The sequence below is a fragment of the Zootoca vivipara genome, chromosome Z1 (genome assembly GCF_965207765.1).
Source record: "Zootoca vivipara chromosome Z1, rZooViv2.hap1.1, whole genome shotgun sequence".
Taxonomy (NCBI): Eukaryota; Metazoa; Chordata; class Lepidosauria; order Squamata; family Lacertidae; genus Zootoca; species Zootoca vivipara.
In genome coordinates, this window is record NC_142583.1 from 1,162,637 (window position 1) to 1,180,709 (window position 18,073).

General features: G+C 44.9%; 1 protein-coding gene across 6 annotated transcripts in view; it reads right to left on the reverse strand.

Moving 5' to 3' along the window:
• The window catches only part of HMG20A (high mobility group 20A), a 67,191-nt gene that overhangs the window by 21,837 nt on the left and 27,281 nt on the right, over window positions 1-18,073 (reverse strand). For 3 of the 6 annotated variants that reach the window (XM_035112197.3, XM_088660804.1, XM_088660805.1), the window contains 3 exons: window positions 6,263-6,353; window positions 5,111-5,258; window positions 3,071-3,195 (listed from right to left, as the gene is read on the reverse strand). In XM_035112197.3, coding sequence (XP_034968088.1) covers window positions 3,071-3,181 — 111 coding nt within the window. In that variant the 5' untranslated portion in view covers window positions 3,182-3,195; window positions 5,111-5,258; window positions 6,263-6,353. Of the gene's footprint in view, window positions 1-3,070; window positions 3,284-5,110; window positions 5,259-6,262; window positions 6,354-18,073 lie in introns of all 6 variants that reach the window. The other 3 variants (XM_035112194.3, XM_088660801.1, XM_088660802.1) reach the window with 1 other exon arrangement.

Here is an 18,073-nt window from a genome sequence, read left to right on the forward strand (position 1 = left end):
CTGGGGAACGATGACAGGTGGCTGTTCCAGTCATGTAAACCACTTTGAGGTTGTTTTTAATAATCGGGCGGTGTATAAATTTTATGAAACAAGATAAATTTCTGCATAGCTGGGGGTTGGACTAAATGACATTTAGGGTCCCTTTTAACTCTTCAATTGTGCGATCCTATGAAATAAATGCCATGCTTGTGAGCTTTCCATGGGCATGTGGGTAGTCACTGAAGCAGAATTGTGGCTTTGGTCTGCTCCAAAGCCACTACTAGCTGGCCCTGCCACGCATTGCTGTGGGTTATCCCTGTGACGATCCATGATGCGTTGCTGTGCCTGACTCAGGTTCCTTGTTTCCCAGGAAAGGGGGAGAATGGGTATGTTCCCCCCGGACTATGTTTTTCTCCCCCCCCCCCTTGTTGTGTCTCATCCCTGTGATTACTCCCACCCTGTAGCAACCCATGAGGTATTTCGTCCCCCCTCCCCCCACCCTGGGTCATCCCTGTGACTCCCTTCACCCCGTCTCAACCCATGACCTATTCGGGCCCCTCCTCCCCCCACCCCCCACCCAGGGCTCCACTCGGGATATTCTGTAAAGTAGAGCCGAGGCCTAGTCTGTTGGCCTTGGCTTGGGCTAGTTTGTAAATGTGAGCCGAGGCCTCCGCCCTGTACCTCCATTCCTTGGCCCTGGCCTGACTCTGTGGGTTTTTGCAGATGAGGGTTTGGGCTAGTTGCATTGCTTGTTGTATCAGCGTTTGCGGGGGTGTGTGTGTGTTTTGGGGTTGCAGCCTGTGGCTGTGGTGTCTTGTGGCTCTGGGTTTGGCTATTTGCCTTTGTCTGGTAATGGCCGTCTTGGTGGTTTCAGTCCTTGGGCTTTGGGGGTGGAATGGCCGTTGTGGCTTTGGCGGGGGTGGTGGGGACGTTGGGGTAGGGCCTGGGTTGTGGGGTGGGTGTGGCGGGGTCAAGGCCCGTCCTTGGGCTTTGGGTGTGGAATGGCTGTTTTGGCAGTTGTTGGACGGTGGTTGATGATATAACAATTTGGCCCCGCCCTCGGAGAGCTGCTTTTCTATTGAGTGCTGCTGGAGTCTTCAGAGCTTTTGCTGGTGATGTCTAATTTGGGCGCCACTTTTTTGCGTTTAATCATTAGGTATGAAAGGTGTGGGGGTTTTTTTGGGGGGGGATTTATGCCAGATCCCACCATGATGGGCATGGAATGTTGTGTCCTAATTTGATGCAATTCGGTTCAGCAGTTACGGAGGAAGGGCACACAGTGTGAACATTTATACAGTGGTACCTCGGTTAATGAACACAACTGGTTCCGGAAGTCTGTACTTAACCTGAAGCGTACTTAACCTGAAGCGAACTTTCCCACTGAAGGTAATGGAAAGTGGATTAATCTGTTCCAGACGGTCCGCGGAGTACTTAAACTGAAGCGTTCATAAACTGAAGCGAACTTTCCCATTGAAAGTAATGGAAAGTGGATTAATCCGTTCCAGACGGGTCCATGGAGTACTCAACCTGAAGCGTACTTAACCTGAAGCACGGGTGTAATTGGTTCCGGAAGTCTGTTCATAAACTGAAGCGAACTTTTCCATTGAAAGTAATGGAAAGTGAATTAATCCGTTTCAGATGGGTCCGCGGCGTTCGTAAACAGAAAATTTGTAAACCGAGGTGTTCATAAACCGAGGTTCCACTGTATATATATAGATGTAGGGAGAAGGGGTTTATCTCAGTCAGCTCTTTGCTATTCTTCCTGTTTACTCCTTCATACTTACCCTCTTCCAAAAGGGAAATCCTAGACATATTTGCTTGAACACAAATTCCACTCTTTTCAATGGGGCTTACTCCTAACATAAGTGTGCCCGTAACTGCAGCCAAAATTCCCCTTCCCACCTTGCTGAGAGTCCTCCACAACTGGGCACAGGAGCAATTCTCAAGGGTCCAGGTCACCCTGCATCACAGGCAGAGCTGAGGTGGTGGCATCCTGGCTTCCTCGCCCCCATCCAGCAATTCCATTGCAAGGTCTCTGATGACAGACTATATCCCAGCTTCTCCCTAACCAGGCCTGGGGTGCCCCACCTCTCGCTGTTGGTTCCCTAGGTTCTCTTGCTTGATGCAGAGAGACTGTGTGGCCACAGCTGATGTCAATTCTAAGCATTTACAGGCTGTGGCCAAGACGGGCAAACACCAAGGGGGCGAACAGGACGAGGCATGGTGGGAATGAAGACCCAGCTACCTCCTGGGTAGGGATCCAGACACCCTATCACTGCTTCACCTGGGACGGAGCTGGCTCCACACTCAGTTCACACTGCAGCACCTCTTGGAACAAATGCAAGAAGCACCATTTTGGGGGTGGTTTTTTGGACAGGTTATTAATAATGTGGTATATGCTTACAATAGCATTCTTTATTTGGCCTCCTATTCCCCAAACCATTCCATTTCCTCAGATTGCGAGTCCCTCGGGCACAAAACTATTAGCACTAATGCTTCAATCCTACACCCACTTACCCAGGAAAGAACCCCACTGCTCTTCAGAGGTATTTGCTTCTGAGTAGGCAGCATGTGTAGGATTGCACTGTTAGAAAAACTGCTGTAAGCCACTCCGGGCCCATCCTATATAATAAAGTGCAAGTGTCTCTGCGTCCAGTATTCCGTGTGTCCCTGGGTTACTGCGCATGTGCCCCACGGACACAGGGATTGGACACAGAGACAACCGCCAACCGTCGCTCCGCCAACCGCCGCTCTGAAGCCCAGTCTCATGCTGGAGGTGTGCGGCTAGGCGGTGGGGGAGAGAAGCGCTCCCCCCCCGCAGCCTTGCCGCGCACCGCCGGCATGGGACACAGCCCGCCTGCTTGCCTTTCCCCAGGAAGCCGAAGCGGCAGCTAACCAGGCCTGGGGTGCCCCACCTCTCTCCTGAAGACTCACAGGGCTATGTTACATTGCAGAGAAAATTTAGGCCCTACCTATCTAAAATGAGCACGTAATTTTTTTAGAATCTCTCTTTAGCTACCTGAATAGACTTTCTGTTATCACCTGGAAAAAACACCAAATTCCAGAATAAAGGAAAGTAATATAATAGTACCCGTTTCTCTTCAGGAGGGAGTTTACTCCACTCATTGCCCAGCATCCTGGTGATTTCTGGGAATGGAACCTCTGGCCTCTTCGCTCGAAGTTGCTCCCTCCGCTCATTCATGAACCGCACGTAACCTGTTAGGGGAGATTTAGGAGCATTGCTATCCCTTAAGGGTTTCTTCCTCTTTCGCCCTTTGGACCAGCCTCCTCTCTTAGTTCTTTGCTACAAAGACAGAGAGAGGAAAGTTCAGTGTGAGACATCAGTTCCTTTAAAGCTGGAGGGAAGAACAACAACAGGTAGCCTCTGAGATGTTGTCAGACTCCCATCACCCTTAAGCCCCAGGCAGCACAGCCAATGGCCAGGGGTGTTAGAATTTGGGAGTCCAGCAGCATCTGGAGGATCATGGATCCCTGCTCCAGGTTGAAACCTACATTAGCACCTCAAATGCTTTTATAATTCACACACAGCTTCAGTAAACATCCCTGGTACTCTTTTTCAACAGTCAGCCTAGCAGGCATGATCAGATACATCAGAAAGTAAGCTGTGTTGAGCAAGCAAAGTTGTTAAGTAATGGAGAAGGGAGCATGGTGAGGATCAGGTAAGAGTGTAAGGGTTAAATTTCGGCAGAATCGGCTTTCACTGGTAAAGCCAAAATCAGAAATTCTTAAGAATTGTAGAAAATTTTATTGTGGATTTAAACACACAACCCAAAAAAAGTTTTCGGAAATTTCCTGCAGGGTAGCCATGTTGGTCTCCTGCAGCAAAAAAAAAAAAATTGTGGCACCTTAAAGAGTAAAAAATTTCAAAATAAATAAACCAAGACTGATATGGTTGAAAGGCCTGATGAAAGTTAGGAAGAGATAAAACAGAAGGTTTGGGGATAAGCCACACTCAAAGTACGTACAAAATGTACTGCGGTTTTAAAGAATCATCTGCAGTTTATAAATAAATTAATTAATTTAAAAATGTTTGGGAATCCACAGCAATATTTCTCAAACAGTAGGCTAGGATGTGCCCATGGGTCCTGAGCCACTTTCAGGTGGGCCCCTGTGCCCCCTCACTTGCCTGCCCCACCCACTAGCCATGCCAAAGCCTTTTGGATGGGCAAGAACTCCTTGCATGCTGAGTAAAGGAGGCCAGGGGATACAGAAGTGGGGGTGAGGGGAAAGGACACAGGAGGTGTTGAAGGTAATTAGAAACTGAGATAAAAGTTTAGTATTTATTACAAAGGGAGAATAAAAATAAATCTCTTATAAGAAGAGAATGTAAAAGGACCAGGAAGGAGGGATGAAAGAAACTGGAGTGGGGGTTGACAGGGGGTTGGGGTAAAGTACATGTTGGCTGTAAAAAGAGAATGGGGCAAGAAATTACAGGAGATGAGTAAAAATACTTTGTGGGAAGTAGGGGAGGAGGGACTAAAAGAAAAAAGCCTTCTGCACCTAAAGCCTCTGGATCCACAAATTATGCCTAAAATGGGGAGGATGCCACAATATCCCCAGAGTCAATGACTGCATTAGTTTGAGGAAAGTTGGGCAATGGGAACTCCTTGCCACAAAGTAAATGCTGTAGCAAAGAATTCCTGTAGAAATTGGAGTTCTTGGTGAAGTCCAGAAATAAACAGTAAATTGCAAGAACTCGCGCCAGGAGGAAGATGATAGGATGAATTCAAAAGGAATCAATTCCAGTATGATAGTGAGGCAAATAAAAATTAGTCCCAGTGAAAAAAATCCCAGGAATCCCAGGAAAAGACCCTGTTTCGCCAATTCTTCATCAGCTGGAATGTTGAAAAATTGAACATTAGAAATAAATCTTACAGTAATTATCCTTATAATAGCTTCCTAGGATTGCTGTAGTTCTATACTGTCAATCACTCATTCAAGGAAGGATGAGGAATGACAGCATAACCTGTTTCACTGCAGGTGTTATCTGTTTACAGAGGAGAGGAATGCTAATCAAATTCCAAATAATCAACTCTCTTGTTTTATTTTTTAAAGATATGAATGGATAGAGAATTTAGGTGGAGGAAGACTTCTTCTAATTTCTGCTTACCTCCTCCTCAGGCCTTGGCTCGCTATTTTCAGCTTTATTAGATGACTCATTTCGCAACAGTTGACTGTGCAGCAGGTCCTCTGCAAAATCTGGATTGTTGGCAGACTGGGAGGTACTGCCAGTGCACAATTCTTCTGAATGATTTAGCCTGGGGGGGGGGGCGAAATAGGTAATCATGCAATATAGTCCCACAATTGTTAGGAAAAGGCATTTCCTGTTTTACTCCCTGGGATATTATGTGATATTGCAAATATCAAAAGTAGTTAGAAAGAAACACGTGTGCCAAAGAATGACAATCAAAACACAGCATGTTGCACCTGCTAGAACAATTTCTCTTACGGCCTATACCAGTTATCACGTACTCCAACAGAATGATGTTCTAAAGCCCAAGGAAGACTAAGCAGTCATCATGCTGGAGCTTGGGATGAAAGTGAGCTTTAACCACTAGCTCTACCCCATTTCTTGGAGCATTTATAAGAGGGCTTCTACCTTCAGGTGACTACCAAAAAAAGGGCATTCTCAAAGGCGAAGCATCCCCTTAGGAAGCGGCCATTGGCCATGGCTCATATACTCTATCGTAAGGGTAGGCAACCTAAGGCCCGTGGGCCAGATGCGGCCCAATCACCTTCTCAATCCGGCCCACGGATGGTCTGGGAATCAGCGTGTTTTTACATGAACAGAATGTGTCCTTTCATTTAAAATGCATCTCTGGGTTTTTTGTGGGGCATAGGAATTCGTTCATTTCCCCCCTCAAAATATAGTCCGGCCCACCACATGGTCTGAGGGATGGTGGACCAGCCCACGGCTGAAAAAGGTTGCTGACCCCTGCTCTATCGTCTTAAAAACTATGCAGGTTTATCTCATCACCAATACTAAGGAAATCTACCTCAGCTGATCAACTCCACCCCTTTGGGAGCAGTTTATTTCAGGTATGATATTTAAGAATATGCACCACATGAAAACCACCTCTCCAACATACAAAGGGAAATTCTAAGTGTTTTTCCAAACAAGTATCAATAGGTCACTGAAGATAAGAGTTTAGAAGTGGGTGTTTTAAACCAAAGCAAAAGAAAAATATTCAGCAAATCGCCATTGTAGGTTCTATAGTGGACTATGTATGCATGAGCCAAAACTAGAGGAGCAGTTGCTTACCCTGATGGAACAACATCATTGCTCTCCTTTGAGCCATCATCTTCTGGAAAATGTGACAAGGGAGATGAAGTGGTCCTTGGGTTCTCCATTACTGTTGCAACAGAAAACAGTAGAAGCATATTTCACATTAGTATTACTTTAATATACCAGTTTGTCATCTGGCAAGCAGACTTGCAGTGTAATCTTAAATGTTTCTTCCCAAGTACTGTCCAGCAACTCGAGCAACATTTGTTTCTAAGGACAATTGTTAAGCTGCAGAACCCCAATTCAATCCAATCTCCCAAGTAGGATATTACTAGATCATGGATAACTGAGGCCAAGTTATCCCCATCCAGGAATGGCAGTAGCTGATGGTACATCCATAACTGGAAAGAGGCCCTCTGTTTCACTGAGGCCACTTGGACCTCAAGTGACAGAGCATGGGAGAATTCTATGCACATGGTCTTTTAAGGAGAGTGTGACCCTATCTTCAGCAAGTCACCTTCCTATTTCCCAGATTTGGGAACCACCAAGCCTCAAGATTTTAATCTTCTCGAGATTCAGTTTCAGTTTATTGGCAGTCGCTTGACTCTCACTACCTCAAGATCCTTGAATCTTAGAGTTGGAAGAGACCACAAGGGCCATCCAATCCAACCCCCTGCCAAGCAGGAAACACCATCAAAGCATTCCTGACAGATGGCTGTCAAGCCTCTGCTTAAAGACCTCCAAAGGAGACTCCACCACACTCCTTGGCAGTGCACAGCATCCCCTGATGCAGGTGGCAAGGAAGAACAGAGCTGCAGTGTCATCTTCGTAGTGATGACACCTCACCCTGAGCCTCCAGTTGAGAGCTCCTAAGAGCTTTGTACAGATGTTAGAAAGCACGGGAAATAAATATAATACAAGAGTTTGGTCAAGTGGCAGGATTCAAATTAAACAAAAGTAAAACTAAAGTGTTATTAGAAAACCTTAAAGAAGCTGAAAGGAAAGAAATAATTGAGATGGTAGGGATAGAAGCACATAAAAAGTAAAGTATCAAGGAATATGGATAACAGCAAAAAATATAAACCTTTTAAAAGATAATTATGAAAAAATATGGCACGAAATTAAAAGAAATATGGAAATATGGAATAGGATGAATCTCTCTCTAATGGGAAGAATTGCAACTATAAAGACTTCCAAGGATGTTATTCTTCTTTCAAACTATTCCAGTAATAACAGGGAACGCATGCTTCAAATAATGGAAAGAGAGATTTCAAGATTAGTCTGGAATGGGGAAAAGCCAAGGATAAAAAAGTAAGATTCAAACAGATGTGAAAGAAAGAGGCGGACTTAAAATTGTACTATGAAGCTGCATTCCTAATATGGATCTGTGATTGGATCAAGCTAGAAAGGGAGGAAATAACAGAACTGGAAGGACATGACAACAGGTTTGGATGGCATGCTTACTTATAATATGGAAAAGCAAAAATACACAAAGGGTTTCACAATCATATAAGGAGGTCATTGTTCAAAGTGTGGGGAAAATATAAAGACTTATTAGAACCTAAGACACCCTGGTTGAAGCATTGTCACTTAAAGCATGGGGGGGGGAGAATGGCCAACATATAGAGAACTATTGGTTAAACAAGAGGGAAAACTAAAACTGAAAGAATATGAGGAAATAATGGAACATCTTCAAAGTTGGCTACACCATAGACAGCTAAAGGATATATAATGAATTGAAGAAAATGTTGAAAATAACATTTGTTAAACAACCAGAAGCCTTCTTGTTAGGTATTTTAGGCCAAGATCTAGAGAAAAAGAATAGGAAGCTATTCGTGTATGCTACTACAGCAGTGAGAATTCTGATAGCACAAAACTGGAAGACCGGAGAAATGCCAAGTAAAGAACAATGGCAAGAAAAACTGATGAACTACGCAGAATTGACAAAATTGACGGACAGACTTTGAGAAAAGGACAACAGTGACTTTGAAAGAGAATGGGAACCTATTGACTTGATGGCAGGATTTAAACAAACACTCACAACTTTATTAACAAAGAATATGTATAAAACAAACAAATAACACAGTGGATTTCTAAGAAACAGCAGTGTGTAATAAGGGAGAAACAAACCAGAAGCGGAAGTTGGGGGAAGCCCAGGAGGGGAGGGGAGAGGGAATGTACGGTAATATAAATGTTATGGATATGAGGTGTATGTAATGATAGAAAAAGAAAAGTGAATAAAAATTTATTTTTTTAAAAAAAGGAAACAAGATTGAACAGTGTGTGACTGTACAGCATAATTGCCATGCTAGGGACGTGGGTAGCGCTGTGGTCTAAACCACTGAGCCTCTTGGGCTTGCCGATCGGAAGATCGGTGGTTTGAATCCCTGCAACGGGGTGAGTTCGAAAGCACATGCGCTCTGGTTTCCATCGTGGTATTCCATTGCACCAGTAGCGGTTTAGTCATGCTGGCCACATGACCTGGAAAACTATCTGTGGACAAACACTGGCTTCCTTGGCCTGAAAGTGAGATGTGCGCCGCACCCCACAGTCGCTTAACTGTCCAGGCGTCCTTTGTGCCCCAGCCCTGCTAGAAATGAAATACATTTCCAAATCAAAAGTCATTTAAACTCAATAGAGCAGCAAGCTCGTAAATACAAATCTGGATCCTGCTTCTACAGTCAGATAAACACACTCCCCCCCCCTTAAATTCCTCGTCATCTTAGAGCCACTGCCATTTCTGCTGGTACTCAAGCCACACTCAGAGTTCAACCTTCTGGCTACTTAGAAACATTCTGATATAAAATGACAGCAAAAAAAGAAAAGAGGAAATGGCTAATAAAACAATTCACACCTATTTTACAGCAATTCTTTTAAAGAAAAATGTGTCTACAGCAATTGCAGTCTGTGAAGAAGTGTTAGCCAGAATATGAGTGCCACAATGACATTTACAGATAGCCTTCTGCTCTGTTCATTTCAGGCACAATCTAACCGCAATGACACCTACCCAAGCCTGAGAGAGATGAAGGGGGTGTCTTGCATGCACATTCTGATGTATCTGCCCTCCGTGCTGGCTTTGAAGATTTATTTCTATGCTGCAAGAAGATGCACTTTGTTGCTTTCAAACTGTTCAAATTTTGCTATATCATTACACATGTAAGAGACAGGCAGCTTAGGTTATAGTTTATGATGCATGCATCTCTTCGGATGCACAACCAAGGTATTCTTTGAAATAAGCCTTCCATTAATGCCCAGACCAGCAGATCAATGGAAGGTCTAGGTGGAACAGATGATCCACATCAATCTTGCTGCCTCCAGGGAGAGATGCTATACTAGCCATTTGCATTTTAGAGAAGAGTGATGTAAGGGGTGTCAGTTCTACTAACCAAGGACATAATTTGCAGTGGATGGAAGGAACCAACCTATGTCCTAAGGGAGGCAACACAAACACTTATAAAGCTATCTGTAGGTGTGATTCATAGTTTGAGAGATGGACACTAATAAGGGTGTTGTCATGTTTTTTTAGCCGATCCTTTAACTGCTTTATCCTTGCATGTCAAGGATGGGGAATCTATTGGACTACAACTCCCATAATCCCTGACCACTGGTCATGCTGGCTGGGGCTGATAGGAGTTGGAGGGCCACAGACTTCCCATCCCAACTGTGTACCACACTGCCATTAGACATAGGAGCAAAGCCTGTATTCATTGCAGACATTGTCAAATACAGGAGAAGAACCTAAGCTTTTAAATACAATTCCTCAACTTACACAATTTATTAATATTTTGGTTGAAACATGGATCGTTACACTAAAAAATGAAACTTGGATTTGTGTAACATGGAGAGTTTGTGCTTGTTTTCGTACAATCCAATTTGCCCATCTATGGGGGAACATCTTCATTGTTCTGAGGAGCAAAGCTTTATATGCAAAGCTTTGCATATATGCAAAGGAACCATAGAGCAGACTTTTGTAGAAGAGGCTCCAATGAAGTCAAAAAGCATCTTTAAAATGCCATCCTTCACAATAGGAAGATATTTATCTCACACAAATACAATTTTGCTGAACATGGCACAATGGCTTGGCATTCTGCACCTTGTGTTCCACAATGGCACACCTCTTTTGTTTTACATCTGGGGCTCAGTTAGTGACAAAGTTCCAACCTGGCATTCAGTCTTGTAGAGGAAGCAGCTGGACATCAGCTTTAACACCACCCAAAACAAAACATATAAACACAGGAAGCTAGAAGAACACAAACTTCTTTCTTGCTTTAAAGCTTTGTTTTATTCAATCTATATGGCTGGGTACTGAAACTCAAGTCTCAGAAGTAGAGGTCAAATATCTGTGAGCATGCAGAGATTATTAAACTATCCCAACAAACAAGAAGGGAGAGGAGGAAGCAAGTTCCCACTGGAACTGGAAATTGATAAAAACGTGCACAGGATGCCGTGTCAGGGGCTGATCTGCTAGCCTCGGGACCTCCAAATCACATAGCTGTGCTGACAATAATCCTTTCTTTCATCACTGCCAGGTAGACTTCAGAGTTCCAAAACTGTTAAGATGGCTCACAGAAACTCAAAAGTAGGTAGGACATATTCATGCATATTCTTATTTATGCATTTATGCTTTGGTAGGACATTTATGCATATTCTTCTAGTTGGAAAGTCTTGTTAATGGGTTAGTCCCAGCCAGATCCTTCCTTCCTTCCTGTATACTTTTGTCAGGATGAGAAAAATATTGAGCTGGATTCCAAAAGGAAGTAGCACATTTGCCCTTCCAACCTCTGGTACAGCAGGAAGCCGCAGGTGCAAATAGAAACTTGAACATTTATAGAAACCATGGTGTTAATAAATGGGGATTTAAAATAAAAGGTTACTTGATGATCCCCAACTTTTAAATCAATATTAGCATGTGTCACCCCAAATTGACAATATCATAATTCAAAACATTTAAAGAATTCATAGGGAGTCTGCTGCAGGGTCAGCACTAGCTGATAAAATGCAGCATTTGACTCTTGGCTTTTCAAAAGATATTGCTGTGATATGAAGCGAAAAAACAAGCAACTTATGGAAAGCAGCATATGAGCCAAAGCTCTGGGCCCACAATTTAGCAAATCAGCATCAGTGTATGTGTGCCCACTGTTCCCAAGACTTGTTGTTGTTTAGTCGTTTAGTCGTGTCCGACTCTTCGTGACCCCATGGACCAGAGCACGCCAGGCACTCCTGTCTTCCACTGCCTCCCGCAGTTTGGTCAAACTCATGTTCGTAGCTTCGAGAACACTGTCCAACCATCTCGTCCTCTGTCGTCCCCTTCTCCTAGTGCCCTCCATCTTTCCCAACATCAAGGTCTTTTCCAAGGATTCTTCTCTTCTCATGAGGTGGCCAAAGTTTTGGAGCCTCAGCTTCACGATCTGTCCTTCCAGTGAGCACTCAGGGCTGATTTCCTTCAGAATGGATAGGTTAGATCTTCTTGCAGTCCATGGGACTCTCAAGAGTCTCCTCCAGCACCAGAATTCAAAAGCATCAATTCTTCGGCGATCAGCCTTCTTTATGGTCCAGCTCTCACTTCCATACATCACTACTGGGAAAACCATAGCTTTAACTATACGGACCTTTGTAGGCAAGGTGATGTCTCTGCTTTTTAAGATGCTGTCTAGGTTTGTCATTGCTTTTCTCCCAAGAAGAAGGCGTCTTTTAATTTCATGACTGCTGTCACCATCTGCAGTGATCAAGGAGCCCAAGAAAGTAAAATCTCTCACTGCCTCCATTTCTTCCCCTTCTATTTGCCAGGAGGTGATGGGACCAGTGGCCATGATCTTGGTTTTTTTGATGTTGAGCTTCAGACCATATTTTGCGCTCTCCTCTTTCACCCTCATTAAAAGGTTCTTTAATTCCTCCTCGCTTTCTGCCATCAAGGTTGTGTCATCTGCATATCTGAGGTTGTTGATATTTCTTCCGGCAATCTTAATTCCTGCTTGGGATTCATCTAGTCCAGCCTTTCGCATGATGAATTCTGCATATAAGTTAAATAAGCAGGGGGACAATATACAACCTTGTCGTACTCCTTTCCCAATTTTGAACCAATCAGTTGTTCCATATCCAGTTCTAACTGTAGCTTCTTGTCCCATATAGAGATTTCTCAGGAGACAGATGACAGTTCACAACAAAGAAGCAGTAAATACAAATTAAAGCTCAGAACTTTAAAAGGGCTCAAAGAACAAAAATAGAGCTGATTGGCAGGGAAAGGATAAAAAGTAGGCCTCTCTGGGGTAAGTTCCATAAATGGAGCACCATCAAATCCCAGGGGTGCCTAAAAGGGAGCTATAAATCTGCTGACATCAATACAGACATCAAACTCAGTCAGAAAAGCATGAGACTCTTAATCTCAGGGTCATGGGTTCAAGCCCCATGTTTGGCAAAGCATTCCTGCATTGCAGGGGGTTGGACTGGATTGCCCTTGTGCTTCCTTCCAACTCTACAATTCTATGATTCAGGTATTCCTTCAGATATTGGTCAGACCTCACCTGGAGTACTGTGTCCAGTTCTGGGCACCACAGTTCAAGAAGGATACTGACAAGCTGGAATGTATCCAGAGGAGGGTAACCAAAATGGTCAAAGGCCTGGAAACAATGCCTTTTGAGGAACGGCTTAGGGAGCTGGGTATGTTTAGCCTGGAGAATAGAAGGTTAAGGGGTGATATGATAGCCATGTTCAAATATATAAAAGGATGTCATATAGAGGAGGGAGAAAGGTTGTTTTCTGCTGCTCCAGAGAAGCGGACACGGAGCAATGGATTCAAACTACAAGAAAGAAGCTTCCACCTCAACATTAGGAAGAACTTCCTGACAGTAAGAGCTGTTCGGCAGGGGAATTTGCTGCCAAGAAGTGTGGTGGAGTCTCCTTCTTTGGAGGTCTTTAAGCAGAGGCTTGACAGCCATATGTCAAGAAAGCCTTGATGGTGTTTCCTGCTTGGCAGGGGGTTGGACTGGATGGCCCTTGTGGTCTCTTCCAACTCTAGGATTCTACCCAGTCAAAAGTGTATACAACAAGATTTGAATCAGGCCATGATTTCATGGTTTGGGATTTGCCAAATTACAGGAAAATAGGTTCAGGGGTGTTGTTTGTCTGTTATTGTTTTTTGAGTTTGACCAAACTGCGGGAGGCAGTGGAAGACAGGAGTGCCTGGCGTGCTATGGTCCATGGGGTCACGAAGAGTCGGACACGACTAAACGACTAAACAACAAATATCTTCTTTACTTTGGGGTAGAGTACAAGCAAGGTTGCCCATTTTGGGAACTCTATCTCCCCCACCTGCTGGACCTGTGGTCACTTGTGGGACTTCCAGACCAGGACCTGCCCGCAGCTGAACAAGTAGGGCAGGGACCAGGACCCTGGGCAAGCAGGCAGCACTGGGAGCATGCCAGCTAGGTGTGTTGAGGCAGCTCTATAAAGCCTGCCTGCCCTGGACGCAGGGTGCCCCAGCGGTGCCACCACTGAAGTGGTAAAACAAGGCATGGGCCAACCCCCTTGTGCTACAAACTGGTTTTAACAGGAATGAATTTTTAACTTGGATGGATGTTTTATTTGGGGGGGTTGGTTTAAAGCAGGGGTGTCAAACTCAAATTCATCGGGGGCCGCATCAGCAGTTTGGTCACCCTCAAAGGGCCGGTTGTATCTGTAGGACTATGTGTCCACTCTTTATTATCATAAATTATTGTCACTGCATTCAATTATTATTATTTTTTGTAATAATGTAAGTAATAACTAGCTCTGAAAGCAGAAACATAGTCAGAATAATGGCAAGTAGATATTCAAATGTACAATTATTGTACAATTTATTGAAAAATGATTTTTGGTAACTGCACAGGGTGGTGGAGGCTCGCTAGGGTTTCATGCAGGACCTTTGCAGAGCTACTAGTACCTGGAGATGCTGGGGTCCTTCTGCATGCAGGACAGATGTTCTGTCAGTGAGCCACCACCCTTCACCAAAGGGACTGGCTGAGGTTGACTTACTGGAGCTGCTCTCCTGGTTCCAGGGTTTAAGGGCCAGAAGTATAAAGCAGCATCCTATGTTTCTGAGGAGAGGGAGAGGGAGGGGAGGGAGGAAGGGAGGAAGGAAGAAAAGAGGGAGTGGGAGGGAGAGAGGAAGGAAGGAAGGAAAGAAAGAGGGGAGAGAAAGAAGAGTAGGAAATAAGGAAGGGAATAAAGAAGGAAAGAAAAAGAAAGAGGGAGAGAAGACGGAAGGGGAGAAAGAAGGAAGTAGAGGGAAAGAAAGAATAAGAATGAGGGAGAGGAAGAAAGATGGGAAGGACGGAAGGAAGGAAGGAAGGAAGGAAGGAAGGAAGGAAGGAAGGAAGGAAGGAAGGAAGGAAGAAAAGAGGGAGCTGGAGGGAGAGAGGAAGGAAAGAGGTGAGAGAAAGAAGATTAGGAAAGAAGGAATAAAGAAGGAAAGAAAAAGAAAGAGGGAGAGAAGACAGAGATAAAGAAGGAAGGAAGGAGAGGGAAAGAAAGAATAAGAACGAGAGAGAGGAAGGAAGAAAGGGAAGGGGGGGTCGCCGCCTTGATTCAGCGCCAGAAAAGAGCGCGAAGGGACCCAGGGGCAAAAAGCATTTCCCGTGCAGCATGAGGCAGCGAGTGTACGTTTTAGGAGAAGTGCGTAAAGCCTCAGAGTTGCACGTTCGTGAGGCTGAGCCGCTGCTGAGCTCACGTTCATGAGGCTGAGCCGCGGCAGGAGGAGGAGGTGAGGCAAGAGGAGGAGGCGGCTTGCCGGGTCGGTGCCCAGCAGCGCCGTGCGGAGAGTCCTGAGCCTCTGGGACGCAGCAGTGCTCTGTAGCACTTTGAATCCTCCTCCACGCGGCGCTGCTGGGTGCTTTGTCTGTGCTTCAGTAGCAGCAGCCGTTTCCAGGCGCCGAGCCGTGGCAGGAGGAGGAGGATTCAAAGTGCTACAGAGCACTGCTACGTCGCAGAGGCTCGGGACTCTCCGTGCAGCGCTGCCAGGCGCTGACCCGGCAAGCTGCCTCCTCCTTCTCCTGCTGTGGCTCGGGGCGCTCCACGCAGCGCTGCTCCAGCCGCCTTTCTAACCCCCCCCCGGCCCCAGCTGTTTGTTGGCGCTGCGCTTCAGCAGCAAGGTCCCGCTGCTGGGTCCCGCTGGCTGGGGTGCTCGGCGGGCCACATGATGAGGTCTGGCGGGCCGGATTTGGCCCCCGGGCCTTGTGTTTGACACCCGTGGTTTAAAGTGTTTTTAAATGTTATAAGTTAATTTGGATTTTGTATCTTTATTTGTGGGTCAGGGTATCGTTTACGGGCTTTTGTTGGGAAATGTTATTGGTTTGTATACATTAGTATTGTTAAGTGTTTTAATTATTTTTATTATGTTTTTAGTACTTTTTACATTGTACTTTGTCCTACGAGTATAGGGCAGTATATTTATATTATTATTATTAAATCCTGCCATTTCCAAAGTGCCACAAAATGATGCTTGTATACCTGGATGTGATCTTTACATTCCTAGTAACACACAACTGTCCTTGGCTACTGAGCTATTTTTGTTCATAAGAGTTTCAGTAACATTTGATTACCTGGTTCTGATCCTTTTTGCAGACTGAGACAGATGGCAGCCACCAATCCTAGCCTTAGGCCTCTGTTCAAGCCCTGACAAAGTCCCAAACCATGCAATAAATGTCTACAATTCCACAGCTAGAAAGAAAATGTTTTGCAGAAAAAATATGTGCACCATACCTATTTTTAAAAACCTGAAGATGCCATATAAATTCATGAGCCTGGAAATATCATCATCATCATCATCATCATTCTTTATTCGACCGTCAGTCAGAAAAGATACATTTCTCAGTACAAGATTAAAACATCTAAGACATCTAAAAAACACTAAAATAAAACATGGGCAGCACTAATAAAGGCTATGCAGATAAACCCACATCAATGCAGTCGATTTTAATCTTACGACGCTTGAGAGCTAGGAAGAGAAATTTGGCCACCAAAAAAGCTGTTTTCCAGGTGGGATTAGTCCAGAAATATACAACCTGACTTTCTCTGGATAGAGAGCTGAGCTGAGATAGGCATGGGACTGTGAGACATTGTCTTAAATCTACATAGAAAGGGCAACTCAGGAGGATCTTTTCGGTGGACTCTACCTCTCCCAAGGCACAATGGCAAGTTCTCTGGTTGTATGGAACTCCCCTGTACCTTCCCCATAATACCGCAGATTTGAGGACGTTCAATTTGGCCACAGTGAGGAGTCTACGGTATTCCACATAGTGGATTTCCGCGAGATAGGGAACTGGTGTAACCTGATGGATCATCCCTGGTTTCACGAGGACTATGTCCTCTTGTCTAGCAATATCGCCCAATCTCTGAGCAATCACAGCTCTAGCTTGACTGTATGTCATAGACTCCAAGTAAAGGTGTGACAGTCCGCAAGTCTGTACTTCATCTAAGACCTCCCTTTCCCACGATGATTGAAAATCATCCCTCAATATCAAGGGGGCCAAACCCACTGGTTCAAAGCATAGCTTAAGCCATAGCCAAAGCTTCGCTTTCAGGGCCACATACCGAAAAGCTTGGCAACCAGCCTTTAATCTCATGACCGCACCTGCTACGGAAGGGGGGATCCTGAGGATGGCTCTAAGAAATTGCGATTGGATAGATTCCAGTCTTAAAAAATCCCTGTGTGAAACCAAAGCAATGCTCACCAAAAGTAGTGGGAGGACTTTCATTTGGAAAAGTCTCAAAGCCACTTTCACTGTTTGTGCCTGTTTCTTGGCATATAAGGATCTAATCAGCATAGCTGCTTTAGATGTGTTTGTGGCTATATAATCTCTATGTGCCAAAAAGTCCTGTTTGATTGGATTACCTGGCCCAAATATTTGAAACAGCTAACCTGCTCCAGAGAAATACCATTGATCGACCACAAATGGGGTTTCGGTCAGGCAGAAAGGGCCATAATTTTGGTCTTGGAATAATTAAGTTGAAGCTCGTGTTGATTCCCGTATTCATAGAGTGCACGAAGCATTCTCCTCAGCCCAATGGGGGATCTAGCTAAGAAAGTGGCATCATCCGCCTACAAAAGGACATTCAGGGCTCGACCTGCTAATTTAGGTGGATGGAAAGCATTATTGGCCATATGGGCCACTAGTGAGTTAATGTAAAAATTGAACAGTGCAGGGGCTAACAAACAGCCCTGTCTTACCCCCCCCCCTAGCGGTGGCGACCGGGTTAGAAACAGACCATTATTATCTAGCCTGATTCTCAGAGTGGTATTTGTATGCAAGTTAATGATCAAGAGAAGAAGACAGTGATCAATTGTTGAAATATTAATATTGGAAGATTTTTAAAGGAAGGCTTCTGTGAGGGACAGAAGTTACAGGCAGGTCCCTCCCATCTTAAGTACCAGCTCGTCGCCCAGCGCTAGTGCTAGTGGGGAGGGAGATATCTCCAGTGGAGATTCAGGAAGTGGTGTCCGAGGCTCAGGCAAGGTAGCGGAGCCCATGCCCAGTGTGGGAAGGGAAGTGGGAGGCAAGGGAAGAAGGCCAATCCCGCCGACCCCGGAATTGCGCAGGAAACGACGGGGGCGGAGATTCAGTATCCCTAGACTACTTTGCTGGAAGAAAACGCGTGAACCTCCATTCGGAGGTTCTGACCCCTAACTGACAACATGTACATAGCACTGTTCTGCACTGTAAATAATCAGCACTGAATATAAGCATGAAAAGACAACGCTTTGAGGAGTCATTACTCTAGAGTAGCCGCTACCGCGTCTGTGACAGCTTCTATATTACCAGTGGATTAAGCTGAGTGGAGATCAGTAGAGCCATGTATCAGCCATATATCAGG